This window comes from Myxine glutinosa, chromosome 2 (assembly GCF_964187855.1).
Source record: "Myxine glutinosa chromosome 2, kmMyxGlut1.1, whole genome shotgun sequence".
NCBI classification, from domain to species: Eukaryota; Metazoa; Chordata; class Myxini; order Myxiniformes; family Myxinidae; genus Myxine; species Myxine glutinosa.
In genome coordinates, this window is record NC_136262.1 from 132702949 (window position 1) to 132727790 (window position 24842).

General features: G+C 44.9%; 1 protein-coding gene across 3 annotated transcripts in view; it reads right to left on the minus strand.

Annotated features, from left to right (window-relative positions):
• LOC137421239 (bromodomain-containing protein 9) overlaps positions 1-24842 on the minus strand; it is a 170732-nt gene that overhangs the window by 51763 nt on the left and 94127 nt on the right. For all 3 annotated transcript variants that reach the window (XM_068107105.2, XM_068107104.2, XM_068107103.2), the window contains exons 11-14: positions 24305-24440; positions 20566-20677; positions 13659-13794; positions 10935-11111 (exon numbers count right to left, since the gene is read on the minus strand). In XM_068107105.2, coding sequence (XP_067963206.1) covers positions 10935-11111; positions 13659-13794; positions 20566-20677; positions 24305-24440 — 561 coding nt within the window. The remainder of the gene's footprint in view (positions 1-10934; positions 11112-13658; positions 13795-20565; positions 20678-24304; positions 24441-24842) is intronic.

Sequence of the window (24842 nt, forward strand, 5' to 3'; positions counted from 1 at the left end):
TCGATGCACCACATTATGGACCACATGTCTGTGGCCGAGCACCACTTATGGACCCCATGGGTTGGGGCATGGCCCCTCTGCTGGAACCGGCCATGAGGGCCCGAAATCTTGCTGGCGGGCCTTGGCCACAGGGCACCGATGCCCCACAGGTGAACCACACGTAGTCGGCCCTGTGGGCCATAAATAAAGAAAATAAAATGGACACGTTGGGCACACTTTATTGCAAATAGGCCGCCAGTAAGAAAATGAAAGAAAGACAACAACTGGAAGACAATAATAATAACCAGCAGAGGGAGCCGAAGAGCAAGAGACACCTGCAGGGTTAGGGGTTGTTGTTTTTATTTTCATGAACAATGGTGACTGCACCGATTGGTGCTTGGGTGTGTATTGGTGCGTTTTTGGGTGCTTTAATGGTGCATTGATGCAGAGCAGACTGTCTCCCCCCAGAAAGAACAATCACAGGTCCTGGGTTAGTCTTGTAAATAAAGTAGCGTCAATTGTAAATAATGCTCCCTACCGGCTGTATGTTAGTTTGAGGATGCTTTCGGCGATTCGGTTATCCTGTGGGTGTGTTTCTGTGAGGAGAAGGGTGCAACGTCGCAGGGGGACATATTTACTCATTTGTGAACATCTGTAAAACTGTTGCACTCAGGGTTGAGTTAATAGTAGAGGGAACTACATCTGAGTGCCACACTAAAGTAGGTAAAAATTTATCGGGTCGGGCCGCCCCGAGGTAGAGAAGGGTGCAATGTTGCGGATATGGGATTTGCATCCATCCATATCCGCTTGTAAATATTCCCCTATTTCCTCAATACTTCCCAACTATCCCCAATCCCCCATTCCCTAGTCCCATTTTCTGTAAACAACACTCTGTAGACCCGACCTCCCCCTATTTCCCCCATTAAATGTCGCATCCAGGTCCACCGCATCTCACATAGACAACTATAGGACATCTTGCTAGTTATTCTTAGTCTATGTCAGTTAAGGACTCGTTTCCATTAATTCTGACTCTTCGTTGCACCAGAATGTGATTGTATGGCACCGTTAGGAAGTTTAGGACCTCCCAATACCTCCCCGCAGCTCTTCCTCACGGTTCAGCAACAACAACAACAACAACAGCAACGGCGGCGGTGCGGGGAGTGCGCGTCCTCACTCCGGCTTGGTTGGTAGGGGGTGTTGGGAGGGCACCAGGCCTTTCCAACGAGCCGCCATCGAACATGTGCTCGACGGGGTTACCAAGTAGGGGCTCGCTGTCAGCTCCTCGTCAAGGGCGGAGCCCGGTAACCCCCGCACCCAATAGAAGCGGCGGACCGGTCCCATCTGGGGCGGAGCCAACCAGCCGAGGGCGTGTGACTCCCCGCTGAGCATGCGCAGAAAGAGGGAGGTGACGTCAGATGCGCGCTGAGCTTGGAGAAGCAAGACGTACCCTCCGAGCACTGTGAGGCCTCCCTGCATCTTTTGGACCGTGCTTGATCCTGCCCCCGAGCCAAGGTGCACCTTGTGCTATCGAACTACCTGTCCTTCCCTGCCATCAATCCCTGTGTAAGTCAGCCTTGTTCCGTTTGTCTGTGGTCTGTCTGGGCTAGATAAGATTGTATCTAAGTGCCTATCTCTTCTGTGTCTTTTACCTCACTCTACCTTGTAATCTACCCCTTTTCTCCACCACTAATTATATCCTCCTCCGGAGGTCTTGAGAACTGTACCCCTTGCGTCGTTTCATCTATCCCAGTCGTTGTGTCCTTTCCATCATTGATTTAGCGTGGCGCGATTTGGCCAACGTTCGAGTGGAATCGGGTGAGTTGGGGGTAATCGGGTAAACTGTGCGAACACGGCGGCCATTCCGCTCGGTCAAGCAACATCTTTAGCCGTGTCCGTAACAATATATATATTGTATGTATGTGTATATATACATATACACATACATACATACATACATACATACATACATATATATATATATATATATATATATATATATATATATATATATATATATATATATATATATATATATATATATACATACACATATATACACATACACACACATATACATAAACACACAAACACACACACACATACATACATATACACACACACACACACACACACACACACATATACACACATACATATACACACACACACACACATACACACACACACACACACATACATATACACACACACACATACATATACACACACACACACATACATATACAGACATATACACACACACACACACACATGTATATATATATGTATATATGTATCTTAGCTGACCGTATATATATATATATATATGTATATAGTATATCTATATATAAAGGAGGAGTGTCTGTGTGTGTGTGTGTGTGTGTGTGTGTGTGTGTGTGTGTGTGTGTGTGTGTGTGTCTGTCTGGATGTCCGCTTATAACTCAAGAACTACACATCGGAGAAAAGTTTTAGACACAGATTCGGAATCAGCATAAAATCCTGGTGGTTATAGGCGACTCTGTATTTTAATATCAATGGTTTAAAAAACCGCGCCAGCTGCAATTCCATGGTGTAGTTTGTGGCGGCGTAATTGCCCCTTTCCGATCCCGCGGTTGCGCGTACGTACAGTATACTGTATGTACATATTTATATATTTTTAATGTGCTTTTTATTGTATTTTAAATTGTTTTTTAGCTTCTTTTATTGTTAATTTATGTACTATTGTATTTATTTTAAATATATTTTTAAGGAAAACAAAAGTTTTCACGTCCGTAGGAGTGACGTAAAGTCGCACATAATGACAAAATGCGCGCCATTTTTTCGCGTCAAGAACGAATAAACGGTAGTTGAGATTTTATTCGAATTCGAATTCCATTAAATTTCAACTGTTGGAAACAATAATTATTTCAACTGTTGGAAATTGAAATAATTATTGTTTCCAACAGTTGAAATTTAATGGAATTCGAATTCGAATAAAATCTCAACTAAAAAAAACAAAACGTCGCGTTTTAAAATTATGACGTCATCAGCGTATTTCGGAACGTTAATTTTTCAACTTCATATTCGGAATCAGTACGTCCCAGAGACGACAGCACACCTTAAATGTTTAAAAAACCTTCGGGTTTTAAAATTATGACGTCATCAGCGTATTTCGTAACGTTAATTTTTCAACTTTGCCGACAATGACTTCCGACTTCCGGGTTCGGAATGCGGGACCAATGCCATTTGACAGGGAATAAAAAATAAATGCGACATTCAATTGACGACAATGACTTCCGACTCGACTCCCCCCTCCCCCTCCCCCCCTCCACCTTACCCCTCCCCTCGTTCACTGAACAATGCTGCACTTGTATGTACTTTGTGAATTAGGCTCACAAGATAATGACTTGACCTTTGAATCACACTTCTGGCTGCCAACTTAATATCCCGTGGGGTTTTCAAGTGTAAGTAGTATGATGCCACATGCATTTATTGTCCTTCATGGATAAGTCAAGCCTTGTGTACATACTTCTTGTAAATGGTGCTTCACCAAACATGTGTGTGAAAATTCTATACATGTAGGCCTACTCGTCATTTTGCCTTGATATTTTGGCATGACAGCTTGGGCTAGCGTACAGATGGGGGGGGGGGGGGGGGGGGGGCGAGGATTTACAGTATTTGTGCACAGTTGCAATGCAGATTATGCTTGAAGAGTCAATGCAGATTATGCTGCACATAATAAATACAGCAGTAGTAGAAGAAACATGAGCGTGTTTGTTTCCAGTAAATTCCAATTAAAATCAGTGTTGGTCACAACTTATTTGCTCGGAAAAAGTGAAAAATACAGAATATTGGCAAGATGCCAAAAAAAAATTGGCACTCGGCCAATAACTCTTATGGTACTTTTATTTACTTTTTTTTTTTTTTTTTTTTTTTTTTTTTTTTTTTTTTTTTTTTTTTTTTTTTTTTTTTTTTTTTTTTTGTATACAAGATCGAGGCTCGTGAAAGAGCGAACATTAATCACACAGAAAGACAAACAGACACATAAAACAAATAACATCGGGAGCGGTAGACAAGATGGGGAGAGAGGGGGAAGGACACAAACACAACATTTGAGAGCAGGGACCGAGAGACATGGAGACATCGAGAGATCTGTGGGAGGGAGAGGGCTTTGGGGGGGAGGCATGTGAAGGGGGGGAGGCATGTGAAGGGGGGGGGGGGGGGTGGGAGAGGTATAAACATATGGACACTGCCAGGATTTCCAGGAAATAAGTTGGAATTTCAAACAAGGTGGATCTGGGGTGAATTAGTGGGGGTAGAAAAGATCAAGGTTATGGATGGGGGAAGATAAGAGATGGTGGTGAACAGCTGTTTTAAAGACCTGGAGGGAGGAGAGGGATTGAAGGGAGTGTGGGAGTTTGTTCCACAGGCGGGAGAAAAGAGGAATGAAAGAGTGAAGGTGAGCAGAGAGCCGAGATTTCGGCAGTTTAACCATCAGAGGGTTGCTGGCAGATCTTGTGCGACCTGTAGGAATATTTGGGGGACAGAGCACAGAGAGAGCTGGGGGAGCAAGGCCGGAGAGGAGTCGGTAGAAGACAGAAAGACCACCTACCTGCCTGCGGTGAGTGAGTGAAAGGCCCTCAGAGATAGCTTCATCGCGGGAGATTCCAATGATTTTGAAAGCTTTGGATTCAACAGCGTGAAGCCGAGCCAGGTGTGAGGCAGGAGCACCAGCCCATAGGGGAGAACAGTATTCCATAGAGCTGCGGATGAAAGCCTTGTATGTGGTGAGGAGCTCAGGTGTGCCGAGGAAGGACTTCGCACGACGGAGGATGCCCAGTCGGCGACTGGCTTTGGAGGCCAGCTTGGAAATGTGGTTTTCCCAAGAAAGATCATGGCAGATAGTGAGACCCAAAAGCTTGAGTGACAGAACTTCTTGGAGAGGATTGTTGAGAAAGTAGATGGGAGGGTTGTCCAGTCGATCTTTTCGGAGAGACATAGTAAGAGAGTGAGATTTGGCAGGATTGAAAGACATGTTCCACTTGTTTGACCAGTCTGTGATTTTGTCCAGGTCTTCAGAGAGTGAGGAGGCTGCAGACTGCCGATCTGAGGGAAGAGGAATGGAGCGGCAGAGAGTGGAGTCATCAGCAAAGAGATAGAGAGGATTTTCCAGAGAGTCAGAGAGATCATTGATAAAGACCAGAAAAAGCACAGGGCCCAGCACACTTCCTTGGGGAACTCCAGCCTGAACAGGAAGGGGAGATGAGAGAAATCCATTCAGGGCCACACGTTGACTACGACCAGAGAGGAAGTCCGCAAGCCATGCATGGAGATTTCCATGGATACCATAGGAGGAGAGTTTGGTGAGCAGAGCTGGGTGCCAGACCGTATCAAAGGCTCTTGATATGTCAAGGGAGACAGCTCTGATTTCCTGTTTGGCATTGAGGACCTCCATCCATTGTTGAGACAGCAGAAGCAGCATGTCCAGAGTAGAGTGACCTGGTCTGAAACCAAATTGATGATCAGAGATCAAGCCATTGGAGAAGAGGAAAGATTTCATATCCGAAGCAATGATGGATTCCATGACTTTGCTGATAATTGGGAGCAGGCTGATTGGTCTGTAGTTGCAAGGATCTGTTTTTGCACCTTTTTTGTGTAAAGCGGTAATGTTAGCTGATTTCCAGGATGCTGGCAGATGACCTTGAGCAAAAGATAGGGTGAAAAGAACAGAGAGAGTATTTGATACTTGTCCAACATCATGCTTGAAAAAAACCTTTAGAACCCTAGAAATTGATTCTGATTGTAATTACTGGTTGGTATTTTTTGCGAAATTTTCTAGATTTCCTGGCATGGAAAGTTGAAAAACTTGACATTTTGGGGAACACATGAATATTAAAATTTTTGTTTTCATGCATTTGTAATTGCCCAATTTGACCAACCCTGCTATTTTATGGAGGTACAGGGTTGGTACTTTAATGCTGCAGGTAGAACTCTAAATCCATAATTTGAGCATCTGGTACAAGAATCTGGTAGCATGAGACACACACACACACAGAGACACACAGAGAGAGACACACACACACACACAGAGACACACACACACACACACACACACACACACACACACACACACACACACACACACACACACACACACACACAGTCACGTGAAAAAGTAGGTACACCCCATTTAAGTTTTGAGTTTTTCAACATATTTCAACATACAGCTATTTGATCTTCATTTCAACAATATTGATAGATAAAGGTGATATAATATAACAAATATCATGAAACATTTACATTTTGTAGTCCACTATATAATTTAAAAAACATAAATGCAAATTTCGCATGTGGAAAAAGTAAGTACACCCTTGGCTCTCATAGGTGGTATTGCCCCCTTTGGCAGAAACAACCTCAAGTAGGCGTTTCTTATAACTGTCTACCAGTCTCCGACATCGACTGGGATAAATTTTTGTCCACTCCTCCATGCAGAATTCTTTCAGCTGTGCGATGTTTGAGGGTTTCTTTTATATATATATATATACATACATACATACATACATACATATATATATTGTTGCAGTTTTGGAATAAAGACAACCCCCCTTTTTAGTTAGTTGCACCACAACATGTCGCCTCGCTTTAGCCAGTTATTTCTTATTCAATGTTAAGTATAGTCTCCTTCCCTGTGTTAGTATGCGTTGATGCAGGTAAGGGTAGGCCTCATTGGGCTTGGAATGCCATGTGCTAGGCCCAGGACAAGTCTAGGAGGTCCGAGGGAGGAGCTAAAGGGGAGTGGCTGGCAATCAGCGAACAGCCAATACAGCTAAGGGGAGTGGCCAGCAGCGAGTGGCCAATAAGAACTAAGGGGAGTATCTGATGGGGCGAGATCACGACACGTGACCCCCGGTGGCCAGTGGAGGCCTTTGGAACATTCTAGTGGGGTTCCGGGAGGATATAAGCCCCGCCCCGGACCCCCGAAAAGAGACAAGGTGACAAAGAGAGAAGGTGTGGTCAAGTCTCTCGCTAGCACAAAGCTCTCGGTGGTCGACGTCTCTCTGTGCCCAGATCGCTCTCTCTCTGCCTCCGAACTCAAGAAGCTCTTAGCGCTCTCTCTGTAGTCAGTGTTCTGCCCTGCTCTCTGCTGCCTTGTTCTCCCTGGCTTTCTCTTTCGTTTGCCCTCGCTTTCGTGAGATAAACGCCTTCGCAGGACGATCCCTCACGTGGCCCTGTGCTCTAACGATCTCCTGCCTGGACGCCCTGCACGAGCGCTTCGCCTCGTTAACTTCAGGACACGCTGCGGAGATTCCCGTGCGTGCACGACTGGAGGCCGACGTCCCTGCTATGAACATCACCGAGGGGAGCCCCCAACGAGCTGTCCGGGGGCGAACTGCACGGAGCGGCTGCGCTGTGAGCGCGTCCTCTTCTTCATCCTTTTGCCCGCGTGAGTGAGAGGGCCCTTGTCTGGGAAAATTACGTTAAGGACGGTTAAGTTTCTGCCCTGTGTCTCTTTGCTCTGATCATTGTACAAATTGTAATAAACCTGTGTTCTTTGCTTCCAACTTGGCTTTCCACCATTGGCCTCGCATTGTACAAGATAAAACCGCTCGATCGGGTTCATAATAATTAGCGGCACAAGTCACGTGACATGCAAACCGCTCGGGCGTATCAACCCAGCATGACTCGTGTGAGGTCCCGCCCCCTTCTCACAGCGGCACGTGTATCGAAGGTACCGGGGTATTTGACCGGACACCCTTCCGCGCGCTCGCTGCGGGATTGGCGGCTGTATTTGCTCTGCAATCCACCACCACGAGTGTAAAGTGGGTAGCGGCCTCATGGATTCGAAGCTCGAGGGGGAGAAGGGTTTAACCCCCCTTAGTACGTCGACGGGCTCGAGATCCGCAACAAATTGGTGTCCGGGAGTGGGATTTTTGGACCTGGAGTGCGCTTCACGTGCTCGAAATTACGAGCGTACGAAATTTAGTTTTTAAAACCAAATTAAATTAAATTCGTACAATGGCTGGCCAAGACGACCAAATGCCGGTGGGAGTAACAGCTAGGGAAGAACTAATGGCCCAGGACCAGCAGGAAGAGTTTGTAGAAGGGGAAGCTGAAGAGGGTGCGGCAGTAGGTGAGGAAAATGGCGGCGCCTCGCACGTGGCGGCGGAAGCCGAGCCCGCGGTGCCAGGTTACATGGGCCTTTTTATAGCACAAATAACGGCATACATGGAGAAGATGAATGAAAAAATGGATACCGAGGAGGACAAATCAAGAAGGGAAATGAGAAGTAATGAGGAAAGGATGGCTAATAGAATGGACACCATGAGGGAGGAATCCAGGTGTGATATGCAAAAGATGAGGGCAGAGTCAAGAAGGAATAGGAAAAAGATGGGGGAGGACATAGGGCGTAAGCTGAGCGGGGAGGTCGCGGTGGTACGCGACGGGGTGAAGCGGTGCGAGAAACGCGTGGAGAGCGGGTTGAAGCGGAGCACAGCCAAATTGACTGGGGCAATGGGAGTAGTGACGCGGGGTGTGGAGGAGCCAACGATCGTCGAATTGGAAAATAAAATTTTGGGAGCGCCGGGGAAGGCTGAGTTAGAAAAGGAAATTTTAGGGGTGCCGACGATCGTCGTGTTAGAACAAATAATTGGGGTTGAAGAGACAGAAGAGACAGGGAATGAATCACAGGAGGAAGTGATGGAATGCGTGCAAGGTCCGTATTCGCACCGTGATGCCGTGCTTGCTAACTAAATGAAAAGTTTGCAGGTGCTGGCGGAGAAGCAGGGGAAGGAGAGCCCCGAGCTGAGAAAAAATGGCGAAATTGTGTTTGATGCGAATGGGTGCTCGGCGAGCTTGGGGATCGGGCGAGACCCGGGCGACCGCGAAGGGCCCATTGTGCAGTATGAGAGGGAGGAGTGCGTACCGGAGTGCGTGGAGCGAGAGGGTGTTACGGAGTACGAGAGAGAGAGCACACTGGAGTGTGTGGAGGAAGAGTGTGCACCGGCGTATGCGATGACTGAGTGTGCGGGAAAAGAGTGTGCACCAGAGTGTGTAAAAGAAGAGTGCACAACGGAGTGTGTGGAAGAAAGAGTGTGCACCGGCGTGTGCGATAACGGAGTGTGGGGGGGGGGGGCGCGTGTGCGCCTGGGTGTGGTGGGTCGCACGTGGTGAGGATGCGGCCCAGGCATCGACACCGACCGGGGTAGTCCTTAGTGGGACGGGTAGCGTACGCGAGCCCCCGGTGAGTTGTGTGCCGCGGGGACCGGAGGGAATCGGTGCTGCGTCAGTGTCGCAAGGACCGGCGTGCACGATTCGTGCCTCCGGCCCCCACACGGTATGGTTGGCGCCGTACGGCGGCGAGGGCGGTCGGCCGGGTTCGAGGGGAGGTTCGGGTTTTCGGAGCCACGCACCTCATCGGGTGAGGTGCTCTGACCTTGGCCAGTTGGGTCATCGTGCGTGGGACGGAAGGGCCCCGCACAGGGATGGAGCGCGGCACCTGGGCCCATCAATCCCTCCCCCCTTGGATCGTCAATGCCGGCTGGATAATCCACACAGGCGACCAACCACCCGCATGGAACGCTCGGCCCTTCGAGGCCGAGCCATGACCATTTACCTCCACATGGAGGGGCTCATAGTTTAGAGGACTGAGAGTAGTGTACCCCACGTGGTGGAATGGTAGTGTAACCATTCCTCCCACGGGGGGGCCCATGAGCATTAGTTTAGGGGGATGGCAGTGTTAGGCCCATGGAGGGGCCAGCAATGGTTGGTGATAGAACCTATCACCCCCCCCCCCCCCCTTTTTTCGCTATTGAACAAGTGTGTGAAATTACAACATGATTGGCTGTTCGGTTTGGCAGCCATAAATAATTGAAAGGAAGTATTAAAAACTAGAACGGCACTCAGTCGAGAACACACCTCTGCCAAATCGGCCATATCACTCAATGGTGAAGAATCACTTTAAAAGTTCTGCGAACCGGATCCGAATCCGGATCTTCACCAAAATCTAATCATTTCATCCATGTCACATACACTACATCTCTGCCAAATTTCGTCTGAATCCATCCCCAACTTTTTGAGATATCTTGTTCACAAACGGACAACCATTCAGACAGACGAATGCAAGTATTATTTATTTTTTGCAGTACTCCAAGTCTCTATGCTGTCTGTCACCAGGGAAGTGAAGAGATTGCATTGAGACAATGGTGTATTCTATGTGTTTGGAGTCAACAATGAACCAACCATACACCGCTTCAACCCAGTAACTTTACAGTCACGACAGGGATTGCAGTGTTATGATTATGTTTCGTATATTATTATTATTAAGGATAATACTGTATTAAGAAACCTGGACGAATTTGTCAGAAGCGGCCTGAAGGTGAGGCATGAAGCCTAAGGCCTATACGTATTCTGTCATTGGAAGACCCATAACGCCTACCCTTTCGATATTTGATGGTCATTTTAACAACCGGTTTTTTGTGTTTCACACTGAATGAAAATTGTAATGTAGAGCATGCAGATTGTGATATGAGACAGGTTCAATGATACGTCCAGCCTGAACAGCATAGGAATCAAAATGTGTGTGGAGTCAGTCGTCGTACCACCATAATGACATCACATCACCCCGTCATGTGACCAGATCCTCAGCTCTAATTGGTGTACGTTTGAGGGGACATACATGGGGACATACATACATACATACATACATACATACATACATACATACATACATACATACTGTTCTAGACGGCTTTGCCCTATCGTCTACGCCGTGAAAAATGCTCCCACATTTGCGGTTACGACATCCGCGGTATGTTCCCAGAATGTATCCCCCGCAAATGTCAGGGTCCAACTATATTATATGTATCCTCATGCAGCACAATTGCAGAGCAGGAAACATTTTGTGTGCTTACTTGCATTTTCAATCACAACTTCAAATTAAATCCTGGAAAAGTCAATATATTGAGAAAGTGCTTTACCCAGCTGCATCTCGGCCTCAGTTGGTCCAGGGCAACAGGCGAGATTTGATGGTGGACGAACACTCAAACGTTTGCTTTGGGTGTTGTGAAGATCCCTCAAGAGGCGCCCCGTTTCGTTCAACCTCTTTTGAAACATCTGTTCTCCAGCTCCACCAACCAGAAGATTGCCACCATCGACTGTTAAATATATTTATATGCATACATTTATATGCATACAATATGCATACATTTATTCAAGACCATGATATCTTTCTCACCAACCAAGACAACGAGGAGATACAATAAAATTTGGAGTAAAAAAAAAAAGCAATTTTACTGAGGTATCGATAAAACAACAAAGTAGGAGGATGAAATAAGAAGAAGCATGAATACATGGTGTCGGGTTTGTGCTGGCTATCTCTGCAATGGAATTTAAGGAAAAATTTCCTGGAAAAGCTTTAAATTGCACTGCTATCAACTCAATTTGTGATTTCAAAAACGCATACATAGCATGTGAAAAGCATTTTTTTTAAAGGGAAAAAAATTCAAACAAAACGAAACATACAAAAAGGTCCATCATGGACTAATATGCAAGCCATCTGCTCACTCAAAACTGGGATCATTAGTAACGTATATTGTTGTTAAATTGCACCAAAATGTATGGATATAGAAGGAAAATGGATGTAAACTCTGTCCTTGATGAAACCCCCAGAAAAAAACCACAGGCAGTCAGGTTGGGGATCTTGGAGGCCAAGCAATGGGCCCACCACAGCCAATCCATTTGTTGGGGGATGTTGAATAAATTCACAAACAACTGAACAAGAAAAAAAAGAAGAGCAAAATGTTGAAGAGAAGAAAAAAGAAGAAAAAAAAAAGCCCCTGCTGAAACGCTTGAAAGAGAAAGTGGTGAGTACTCAATAAAACTTCAAATAATGTACTGTATCACTCTAACTGTTCAATGTAAGTTTCAAAAGAAAAAGTCACACACTCACATGCGCGCGCGCACGCACGCACACGCGCGCGCGCACACACACACACACACACACACACACACACACACACACACACACACACACACACACGCACACACACACACTTCAAGCCATGGGAGAACTCTGTTCCACCTCATAAAACCTGTGTACGGAGAGAACAACCAGCGAAACTTTTCCCCGGTCAGTACTCCAGGAGCCTCCATCTGGCCACCTCCCAAGCAGATGAACATCAACATGCTGCAGCCAAGATGCATGTAGTTGGCCCGTTGGTCTCCTGTGCTCATGAGGCTCCCTCAATGAGAGAATCAGGTGAGCAGCATCAGTGTCAGGCAAACCCACATGCACATACAGCCGCAGCTAACGCTCACCGGCTATACAAGTAAAATATGAGTCTCAGCAAACGCTCGTTAGACACAAAGTCTGACCAGCAATAGCCAAGGATTCTCCAAAGAGACCTGGTACCGAGGGAGTTGAGTACTTGTCTCGGGTCCTTGGTCAGATTCCAAGTCTCACATCTGTAGAGCAAGACTGGAAGCGCCAAAGACTTAAAGACTTGGACTTTCATCCTCCTGCATAGGTACCGTCAGTGCCACACCCCATGGTCCAGTGAATCCATGACTTCGCAAGCCCGACCAAGATGTCTATCGACTTCTAACATGCAGAGACATGAATATCACTGCCAAGGCAAGTGAATCTCTCAGTGACCTCAACATCCTCGCCTCAGACAGGTACAGACAAGACAGCAGCATTCAAGATGTCATTGGAAGCCTGGATCTTAGTCTTGACTCAGGAAACCCGTGATGCCAGTGGCTCCGACTGCTCATTCAGCACTTTGAGGGGCCCTGTAAGGATGTCCAGAATCTCTGCAAAGATGACTGCATCATCTGCGAAATCAACATCAGATATCTTGCCACTCCCAAACAATGCACCGCAGCTAGATCTCTCCGACATCCTCCATGAAATACAGTACATACAAGTGCTGAAAAGTGCAAAGGCCAATGCAACCTCTGAGGAACTCCAGTAACAACTGGAAATAAGTCAGGGATATCAGGAAATCAGGAAATATCAGGAAATAAGTCAGACACCACACCTCACAGCACTCTCAGTACCAGAGTATAGTTCAAACATCAGATCGCTCAGCTTTGATGGCACTCCACAAAGACCGAGGATCCTTCAGAGGGCATCGTGATTAACTGAATCAAACGTTTTGTGGAGATAAACATAGGCTGCAAGCAGCCCCTGCTGAAACTCTCGTCTGCTTTTGGTGAGGACTGCCAGAAAGGCTTGCATTACTGCCTGGGGGTTCGGTATTGTTGTTGCTGTAGTAGTTGCTGTTGTTGTTGTTTTTCCCCCACATATTGCAACCAACTAAGCCAGAAGCTAAATTTTAATACTTTCTTTTCCAGATACATTTCATAAATCTTCTTGATCACAGAATGTATGCCTCAATATGGTGGACGTGTGGCAAGTACTCCGTGTTGGTCAGGGTCCTTGCAGTAAGTGCTGGTGGAGCACATAGTTTGCTAGCTCTGCAGAATTTGATAGGTGGATAATTGAATATTCAAATATATCGATTGTTAACTGAAGTAAGAGAAATCTAGTAATAAACAAAAAGCAATTATGGTGTACTGTCAAGTCTTCTATTTTCATTTTGGTGCAAATAAATAACCAAACAGCACTTGTGGAAAAAGAAAATAGCAAAGAATGTGGGTAAAGCTTCGTGAAATCAGATACACTTCTTCTTGCATCTTACCTTCATTTGAGAAGTTTTCCGGCAGCGAGTTGCTCGAGTCTCCATTAACATTCGGTGTGCTGCACTGCCTTGCAGCTACATTCTGCAGTGTCGAGGTTTTCGTGCTTGCCCCATTTTCATGAATTCCTTCTCTTATCTTCGGATGTGGGTGGGAAAGAAACAAATGACAAGATGTTCAAACAATTTTTGACATCGAGCACTACAATTGGGTGGGAAAGTGGAGACGTCCAGACTCGACATTACATCCCTCCATGTTTTTACCATCTGCCACCCCATCTTTCCTCACTCAATCTACATCTCGTTTGATCACAGCCATCTCTTTAAATTCGGATATTGGACAAGATTTCCCAGTGAGGAAAATGTAATCAGGTTAAGTTCAATGCTTCTACAACTCAATTTCTTCCCATCTCTCTCTCTATAACTCCTCTCAACTCTCCAATCTCCTTTGAAAGCTCCGCAATTACACCATGCGATTCAGTAAACCTACTAGGTATTACCTTAACATCAAATTTATCCTGGAATCCACACATTACACAATTAGCCAAGTCTGCCTCAAAGAAACTGGAAGTCCTGTTCAAATGTTGAAGTTTCTTCTCCTCTCAACAGTTGCTTCAACTATATATATATATAGGATTGATTGGTCCTTGTATAGAATACTGCTCTCATCTGGGATGGGTCTAGCTCTACATACTTACTGAACAGAATTGAATCCAAAGTAATCATACTCGTCAACTCTCCCAATCTGACCTCGACCCACTCAAATTACGCCGCAAAGTTGGCTCTCTTTCTCTTTTCTAGATATTCCTTCGGTTTCTGCTCCCAAGAACTTGCTGATTGTGTACCTCCTCCATCCGCTATACCACGGAATACTAGACCAGCCACGACATCTCATGATTAATGTGTGACCATTGGCAACTCAAGGGTGGTCAGTTATGATGATTGTTTCTTCCCCACCACTGCCAAACTCTGGAACTCTTTACCTTCCCATGTATTTCCAAACACTTACGACCTTCACCCTTTCAAAAAGCAGGTTTTTTACTTCCTCAAAAACTCAGACTATTCTCTCTTTCTTCACTTTACCATCAATGCATCTCTTTTATTCAAAGCCTGGTCTCGATGAAGACTATGTACTCCATGACTGGAGCATTCAACATAAAAACAAGCCAAACTAAAAAGCATCATAAAATACAAAGCCTATTCGCTTTGTATTCAGACGTCTTCTTCCGTATGCTAAACATGACAAAAACAGATAAAACGAGAGCTGCACTTGGTAGAGAGCATACCTCCACCAGGCTGAACAGTTTACAGTTTGTATCCCATTGATACACTACATGGCCAAAAGTATGTGGACACCCAAACATCACACCCGTATGTGCTCGTCGAACATCTCATTCCAAAATCATGGGCGTTAATATGGAGTTGGTCCCCCTCTTTGCTGCTATAACAGCCTCCACTCTTCCGGGAAGGCATTCCACTAGATGTTGGAACATTGTTGCAGGGATTTGCTTCCATTCAGCCATAGGAGCATTAGTGAGGTCGGGCACTGATGTTGGGCGATTAGGCCTGGCTCGCAGTCGGCATTCAAATTCATCCCAAAGGTGTTCGATGGGGTTGAGGTCAGGGCTCTGTGCAGGCCAGTAAAGTTCTTCCACACCGATCTCGACAAACCATTTCTGTACGGACCTCGCTTTGTGCACGGGAGCATTGTCATGCTGAAACAGGAAAGGGCCTTCCCCAAACTGTTGCCACAAAGTTGGAAGCACACAATCGTCTAGAATGACATAGTATGTTGTAGCATTAAGATTTCCCTTCACTGGAACTAAGGGGCTTAGCCCGAACCATGAAAAACAGCCCCAGACCATTATTCCTCCTCCACCAAACTTTACAGTTCGCACTATGCATTCGGGCAGGTAGCGTTCTCCTGGCATCCGCCAAAGCCAGATTTATCTGTCGGACTGCCAGATGGTGAAGCGTGATTCATCACTCCAGAGAACGCGTTTCCACTGCTCCAGAGTCCAATGGCGGCGAGCTTTCCACCACTCCAGCCGATGCTTGGCATTGCGCATGGTGATCTTAGGCTTGTATGCGGCTGCTCGGCCATGGAAACCCATTTCATGAAGCTCCAAATGAACAGTTGTTGTGCTGACATTGCTTCCAGAGGCAGTTTGGAACTCGGTAGTGAGTGTTGCAACCGAGGACAGCCGATTTTTATGCGCTGTGCACTTCAGCACTCGGAGCTCTCGTTCTGTGAGCTTGTGTGGCCTCCCACTTCATGGCTGGGCTGTTGTTGCTCCTAGACGTTTCCACTTCACAATAACAGCATACAGTTGACCGAGGCAGCTCTAGCAGGGCAGAAATTTAACAAACTGACTTGTTGGAAAGGTGGCATCCTATGAAGGTGCCACGTTTAAAGTCACTGAGCTCTTCAGTACGGCCCATTCTACTGCCAATGTTTGTCTGTGGAGATTGCATGGCTGTGTGCTTGATGACATATACCTGTCAGCAATGGGTGTGGCTGAAACAGCTGAATCCACTAATTAGAAGTGGTGTCCACATACTTTTGGCCATGTAGTGTAGGTCAGATCTGGGTCCGACACTATCTGGATCTGGATCCATCACACTGATAGGCCAAAATCTAATCGGCTTGTTCTTGTCACTTACCCAACTCATCCACCATGTTTTGTGACAAGTCATCTACAACTTTTTAAAATATCATGCTACATATCGTCTTCAGCCTTATTACTCAATGGTGGAGAATCACTTAAAAAAAAAAAAAATTTTCGTATCTGGATCCATATTCGGATCTTCACCAAAATCTAATCATTTCGTCCGTGTCACATACCCAACATCTCAAAAAAATTTCGTCTGAATCCATCCACAACCTTTGGAGATATTTTGTTCAGACAGACAGACAAACAGACAGGGGTGAAAACATAACCTCCATCCACCTTCGGTGGCGAAGGTAGAAATACAAAAAATTGACGATTGACGATATTGCTCAAAAGCAATATGCTTCAGTGACTCAATATGCAAACACTGCTCAAATTTCAAGTCATTCATATGAAACTGATGATTTTATGCAACCTTGAACTTTGGATATTAAAAAAAACCCACCAGGTTCCAGCTTTTGATTGGCTAACCAATTCAGTGACCCAATATACAAATTCTTAAAACTTCTGGTGAATTGGATGAAAATGTGATGCTGACCTTTGACCTTTTGAGCAAATTATTAATTTGTCTTCTCCATATTCTCATAATAAAGCTATGTTGAAAATTTGATGACAAAAGCTCAAATGGTAAATTAAACTTTCAGGTCAATTGGATGAAAATTGATGACTTTAGGTGACGCTAAAATTAAACCTTTGGCTTTTGACAAAATTATTAATTTATCTTCTCCATATTCCCATAATAAAGCTTTCGTGAAAATTTGATGACAAAAGCTCAAATGGTAAAAAAAAAAAAGCGGCTATGGCCCGGACAGACACACATAAGCGATTACAAAACCCCGTTTCCCGCTGGGTGGGCCTTTTTTGGCCAAACCGCTGGGCTGATCCCACTGAAATTTTGCAGTAAGGTTCCGCTCTTGACTGGTAATGGGGATTACAAAACTTGTTTTGGTCACATGATCAGAAATGTCAAAATGGCGGTCACGTGAAATCCTTCAAAAATCCTTTTCTCCAGACAGAGCAGTCAGAATGCTACCAAATTTGGGTTACAACATCAGGCCAGGGCCGGGATGTTAAATTGTGGAGGTAATGCTGATCACGTGACCGTAAGTGTGTCAAAATGGCGGTCACGTGAAATCCTTCAAAAATCTTCTTCTCCAGACCAGGCAGTCACAATGCTACCAAATTTGGGTTACAACATCAGGGCAGGGTCCTGCTGTTAAATTGCGGAGGTAATGCCAATCACTTGACCAGAAGTGTGTCAAAATTGCCGACAATCAATATTTTGGAAAATCACACAAATTCCTTCAAAAATCTTCTCCAGACCCACCAGTCAGAATGCTACCAAATTTGAGTTACAACATTCGGCCAGGGCCAATTTAAGCTACAGGTAATAGGGTTAGCCCATCATCTTGCTATATCAGCATCATGTTTTACACATGTAAACCTAATTCTTCACGATAACTGCCTGAGCAATGACCTTCGACAAATATATTCATGAAATAAATCACTTTCAGTCGTATGTACAGTGTGCATTCATTTAGCATGTCTTTTTCTTAAGTTTATTTTGATGAGTCATTTGTTGTGCAGTTCCATCATTTTTGACCGTTTACAAAAATTACGACTACATCATTACAACTACGTAGTCACCAGTTCCCACTTTCACCAGCATTTGCTATGGCAATAAATAAGACCCAAGGACAAATACCACAAAGACTTGGCCGTCAACTGGAAAAACCTGTGTTTTCCCATGGACAATGTACGTCACTTTATCATGTGCAAAAGGATTTTCGGACATCACTTACTATGGCGGTCCACAATAGCACACATTTCTTCCAGCAACATTCCTGTATCATGCCAACAATTAGACATTAGAGCAATGTTTGCTTTGAAGGCTACACTCCAATCAGCCATCCAAAATTTAATCTTATAAATAAATGCCACATCCATATTGGTCTCATCAGGAAGAGGAACGACAGACATGCTTTTTATTGTAAGGCAGTTGCAGGAGAAGAACATGGAGAAGAGGAAGAAGTTGTTTCTTGGGTTTGTTGATCTGGAGAAAGCATTCGATAGGGTTCCACGTGAAGTAGTGACATGGGCAATGAGGAAGTTAGGAGTGGAGGAATGGTTGATCAGGGTAGTGATGGCAATGTACAAAAGAGCGCGCACAGCTGTAAGGACGAAGGACGGGAACAGTGGTGAGTTTGAGGTGAAGGTGGGAGTGCATCAGGGGTCAGTACAAAGTGCACTACTATTTGTAGCTTGATGGAGGTGCTGGCTCAGAACGTAAAGGAGGGTTTACCGTGGGAGTTGTTGTATGCAGATGATCTGGTGTTGATTGCGGAAAGTATGGATGGACTGAAGGAAAAGATGAACAAGTGGAAGGAATGTATGGAGACAAAAGGTCTGAAGGTGAATATCGGAAAGACGAAGGTGATGGCAAGTGGTAAAGCATGTGGTGAGGTGGAAAGAACTGGGAAGTGGCCCTGTGCTGTGTGCAGGAAGGGTGTCGGAGTGAACTCCATTCAATGTACAATGTGCGCTGAGTGGTTTCATCAAAAATGTAGTGGTCTGAGAGGGTCATTAACCAGTGTGGCAGCTACATTCAAATGTAAGGTGTGCACAGAGGGAGCTGCAGATGGAGGAAATGTTGAGTTGGATCTTGGAGACGGCGTGAAGCAGGAAGGTGTGAAAACTACCGAGGAGACATGTTGAATGTAGAAGGTGGATCAGACTCGGAAACGGTTGCTCGAGTGAGATGTGCATGGAAGAAGTTTCGGGAACTGAGTGGCGTGCTGACGAAGAGGGGAGTGTCGTTGAAGCTGAAGGGAAAGGTGTATGCTGCATGTGTGAGAAGTGTTATGATGTATGGGGGCGAGACATGGGTAATGAACTTAGAGCAGCAACGAAGGCTGGAAAGGGTGGAAATGCGAATGGTTCGGTGGATGTGTGGAGTATCGTTGAGAGAGAGGAAGACAAATGATGAATTGCGAAAGATGATGGGAATAGAGCCTGTGATTGATGCTGTGAAGAGAAACAGGTTGAGATGGTATGGTCATGTGTTAAGGAAGGATGAAAGTGACTGGTTGAGAAGAGTGATGGAAATGAATGTAGAAGGAAGTAGAAGACGGGGAAGACCGAGAAAGACTTGGCTAAAGGTGGTGGAAAGAAGAAATGCGGGCAAGTGGGTTAACAAGGGGAGATGTAGAAAATAGGGCAAAATGGAGAAGATTGTCATGGGGCCAGCAAGGCTAACCCCCACTCTAGCAGGGAAAATGGCCTTAAAATGTGTATTGTTGTAACAACAACAATTGTTGTAACAACAAACAGTATATTGATCTCATTACAACATCAACGAAAGCGAAATCGATGGAAAGCCATCCAAAATCCCCATACCTTCCCACCTAAAGCAAAGTTGAAAGATGGCAAAACGTTACACCAGGAATGACCCCATATCAAATTTTGAACTCAAAGAAAATTCACGGTTTGACCCATGTGACCCTAAATCCCCACCTCCGGGGATATGAACTGGGGGCCAAATCACAAAAAAATGTTATGTATTTCATGCACACCCCAATGTTGATTGCATATACAAAGTTTCATTTAAAAATGTTTAAACATGTACGCGTAATTGCATTTTTTGGCCTTTGCCATTTTGACCCCACCACAGTGCCCCAGGGGGTGGGGCCAAAATGATACTGCTCTCGCATCTTCCTTCCATGTGATCATAACTTCCCAGTTTGATGAATTTCTGCACAAAAGCTAAGGAGGAGGCATCGTAATGGACAGACAAGACAGACACTACAATATTCCCCCGTTATTATTATTTTTTTCAAGCCGAAAGGATAAAACCTAAACCTTCCATCCTGCCTACGAGGCACAACACGGTCAGTAATTTGTCAACATCTAAAAGCTAGTGTGTGTCAACGAAGAATCACATTCACTATTTACTTGCCATTTTACTGGGGCCCTTCACTAGATGACATAAAAATAAAACGACCATCAAACAGTTGGGTTTGTATGGTTGTTCCGATTGAATGTGTACTCGTATTTACACATCAATGAGCATGTCGATATTGGAGGAGTGGAAACTATGTATATCAAGCAATGAAAGAGTGAATGCTAGCTTTATCATGAACCATAACATGAATAAAAACATCCCATTGTATCTAAATGACAAAGAGTATGCAAAATAAGCCATTGGCAAACACATGATGCAAAGATTATGTCGTCCACACCTCTTCCAGCTCGATGTGTGACTTGGAGTGCTGCCCATGGGTCAGGATATCCAAAAGATTGTCTACCATTCTTGTGGTGTAGTCTCCACATCCACGCACATATTCCTGAATGCTGCAACCACATACATGTGCAGGTGTATCTATATTCATGAGTTGTACAATACAGCCTTGATGTCATCATGGTAAAATAATAATAAAAATAATAATAATATAGGTTTTCCCGCTGATTTTCATACTCTTTTCACTCAATTTCGTTTACGAGCTATCAAGTTCACGCAGAAACCGATAACGGAACATTGTGTGCATTCAATTACACAATCGGAGCATCCAAATTCGTTAAGGAGCAATCAACTTGAGAATGCATTCAACCATCTTCACAAGATATGCAATCGCTTTCATTAAAGCATCAATTGAATATTTGAGCGTTCAATTTCACATGGATTCTCTGACACCTGCGTTTCGTGCAAACGATTTCATGTTTAAGCAAACAATTTCATGTTAAGTGCAATCAATTTCAAGGATTGCAGACATTGATTCCCTAGCACAAGATGTTCTGATAATCTTTTGATGCATTTATTGATATGGAGTTTATTGTAACTTTTAGAGTAACGTTTGCGGTCTGTGTGCGTGTGTGTGTGTGCGTGTGTGTGTGTGTGTGTGTGTGTGTATTTTGTACTTTGCCGCTTCACTTCCCCGCTTGGTAACCCTTGCACCGCTTCAAACACACAAACAGCACTTCTCCCTCACTTCCGCAAGAATACAAAAGAGAGAAGTGGAGACATTACATTGTGTCAAAGAAGTGTGGGGATTTATTCCATGCATCATGTATACATTAATACCCATGTATGTATAAGTTCAACAACCGTTGATAACAAAACAAATTTATGTTACACTTTTTTCTCCATTTTTGTACCAGTCACACACAAAAACATGTACACTTCCTTAAACATAGTAGATCATGAGTTACACTGTAATGAAAAAAAGAAAACAGTTCTGTACAATCAGTAGGCTAGCGTCATCATCAGATAAGATTTAACCTTCGATTTCTTGACGAGCCAGGCACCTTGGCATGTACACCTGCGAATGGCGATGCCATCAAGTACACTTCTCTTGCATGATCACGTCGATGTTCAGTCTTGCAACCTGACACAGGAGGTCACAGCGCCACTGCTGCATGGTGACTCCAGCCTCTTGTGCCTCCCCTCGGTCCCCAACTCTCTGTTGCCATTCCGGTCTGGCGAGCATTCGTTTGATTGCTGCCTTGAATGCCGAGTGTGCCATCTCCGTGGGATTCAGGAACGGGGAGTAGGGAGGCAAGAATTTAAGAGGGATGCGGGGGTCAACGTCATGGGGAAGTCGGGCTCCGACGTGAGGACGAGCGTTGTCGAATATCAGGTATACGTCCTCACCAGCAGGGAAGAGGGATTGGCACTGACGAGCCGTCTCTGCCAGGAATCCCTCGAAGGACTCTCTGATGACAGTTTGCACAGCGATTGTGTGATGGACAAGCCCAACGTCGGCGGAGATTGCGAACGTCATGTTACAGTTTCTTCCACGTTGCCTGTGCACGACTCGTCTCACAGGTACACCTCGAAGTGCCCGCCCAAAGGATCGCCGAGTCCAAACATTGTACCCTGTCTCGTCGATGTAGACGCAGTGCGAAACGACGCCGTGCTCCATGAACCATCGACCGTATTCTTCTCTCAGCTCCAGGACGCGGGCTGAATTTCTTGCGTCTGGAACATCTTCGGCAAGTTTCACCGTAATGAGCATTCCGTCCAGGGCTCTGGCTATGGTGGTCATGCTCACTACGGGCTTCCCTGGCAGGGAAGCTTCAAGATCAGCTTTCATTTGGGCAAGGGTCACAAGAGGGTTGAACTGGATAGTGCGGAGCAAACGATCCCTCATTTCATCATCAACTTTGTCCCTCCTTGGCCCGCCTCGTGGTAGCTTTTCCCGCCTGCCTTCTCTCAGGTACGTCGCGACGATGGACCTGGCCGTTGCTCAGTTGATGCCAAGGTTGTCTGCCAACTGCATATAGTCTATGTTTTCGCTTTCGAATGCGTCAATCAGTCTCCCCCTGTCTTCATTCGAAATGCGCCTGTATCGAGCACGCCTTGCCGCCATTTTCAAATAAGCTCGACAGACTCAGAGCTATCGGGTTAGATGTATAATTTGTTCAAGACTTACGTCCTGAACCTAAAGCACATGGAATGGTTGTGATTTTGCTATGAGCAAGTATTTACTAACCTTTTAAATTCAATGTACTTATTTAAAATATGGTTGCTCATTCGTGAATATGAATGACCGAAGAGATACCGACGACAGCTGAAAACAGCTGCGGATGAATTTGGATGTTCCTTGAAGACTTATGCTCGTAATTAACATTTGAATGACGATTTTAAAATATTGAACGCTCGGAGTGGGAATTTGGTTGACCATATTACAAAATTGAATGCTTGTTTTCATTGGCGGGCGCATACCACATTAAATTGAACGCTCTACTTATGAAATTGATTGAAAAAAATATGAAATTGAGTAGGAAAACCTATAATAATAATAAACAACCAGAGCGAAGTCGATGGCGTGCCATGGCATATTGGCACATACCCACGCATCCCACCTAAAGCAAAGCTCAAACCTGGCAAAACGTTCCACCAGGAATGACCCAATATCAAATTTTCAGTAAAAAAAATTTTCCGTTTTTATCTGTGCCAATAAGTACCCACCCACGAGGGCAAGAACTCGACGTCAAATCCAAAAAATCAGTACATAGTTCATGCGTCCCTTAGGTTTACATATACAAAGTTCAATTTTAAAATGTTTTAAAATGTGCCCGCAATTGCATTTTTTGGTATTTGACCTTTTGACTCCACCACAAACGGACTCCTCTCTGGCCTTGCCCCCCCAGCACTCTCTGGGCTCTGTCCCGCAAATATTCCTACAGGTCGCACAAGATCTGCCTGCAACCCTCTTATGGTTAAACTGCCAAAATCAAGATTCTCTGCTCACCTTCACTCCTTCATTCCTCTTTTCTCCCGCCTCTGGAACAAACTCCCTCACTCTCTTCAATCCCACTCCACCCTCCAGGTCTTTAAAACAGCTGTTCACCACCATCTCTTATCTTCCCCCATCCAAAACCTTGATCTTTTCTACCCCCGCTAATTTCACCCCAATTCCACTTTTTTGAAATACCAACTTCTGTCCTGGAAGTCCTTGGTGTCCTTGTGTTGTATATTTCTCCCACCCCCCCCCCCCCCCCCTTCCCACACCTCCTCCCCCCAAACCCTCTCCCTCCCACACATCTCCCTGCTCTCAAATGTTGTGTGCTCTCAAGTGTTTGTGTGCTTCCCCTTCTCTCCCCATCTTGTCTTCCGCTCCCTCTTTTTATATATTTGGTTTGCCTGGTTGATTTGTTTGTGAAGTAAATGTCAGCTCTTTCACGAGCCTCGATTCAGTATACAAAAAAAAACAAAAAAAACACAGGGGACGGGGCGAAAAGTAACACTGCTCTTGCACCTTATTTCCATGTGGTGATCATACCTACAAAGTTTGGTGAATTTCTACCCAACGTTTCAGAGATAGCATGAAGGGCGGACGGAAAGACAGGCAAGATGGAGCCGATTACAATATCCCACTGTTTTTTACAAAAAGTGTGGGGTTAATAACACGAGTATTAAACAACACATCAAAAAACCATACATATGACGGCTTCCTGTGATGTCCACAAATGCCATACCTGAGTGCGTACTGCAGGCTCGACTCATCACCATATGTGGAATATAACAGGTCGGACTCATTTTTCCCAAGATTAGCAAACGTTGAATCATACTGTGGAGCAAAGGAGCTGAATGGGCCATAGCTGAGGTAAGTTACTGGAAAACAACGGAAAAGTACACTATCACCCGATTTGCAGCAATCTCAAATAGTTCACAACATTTTAAAATTGTTTTTATTTTTATTTTTTTATGTTGAAGGCTCCAGTCACGGATTATGTAGGCCTTATCGAGGCGAGGCCTAAATAAAACTAGAGAGGTTCCAGGGAACCTGAACTCAACTGGTCTATATCAATATGGTTAGAATATGCATAATAGAACCACAAACTATATAGTGTATATGTGTTAAAAATATATGACAAAAATTGATTTTTCAATATGGCCGCCCTGCCGAGCCCATTTTTGGGCGTGCAACGCCCAAATGCAATCCCAAACTAGTTTATGTCTTAAAGATGCTGCATAATAAGTTTCATCAAACTTAATCAATATTTGTGAGTTTTA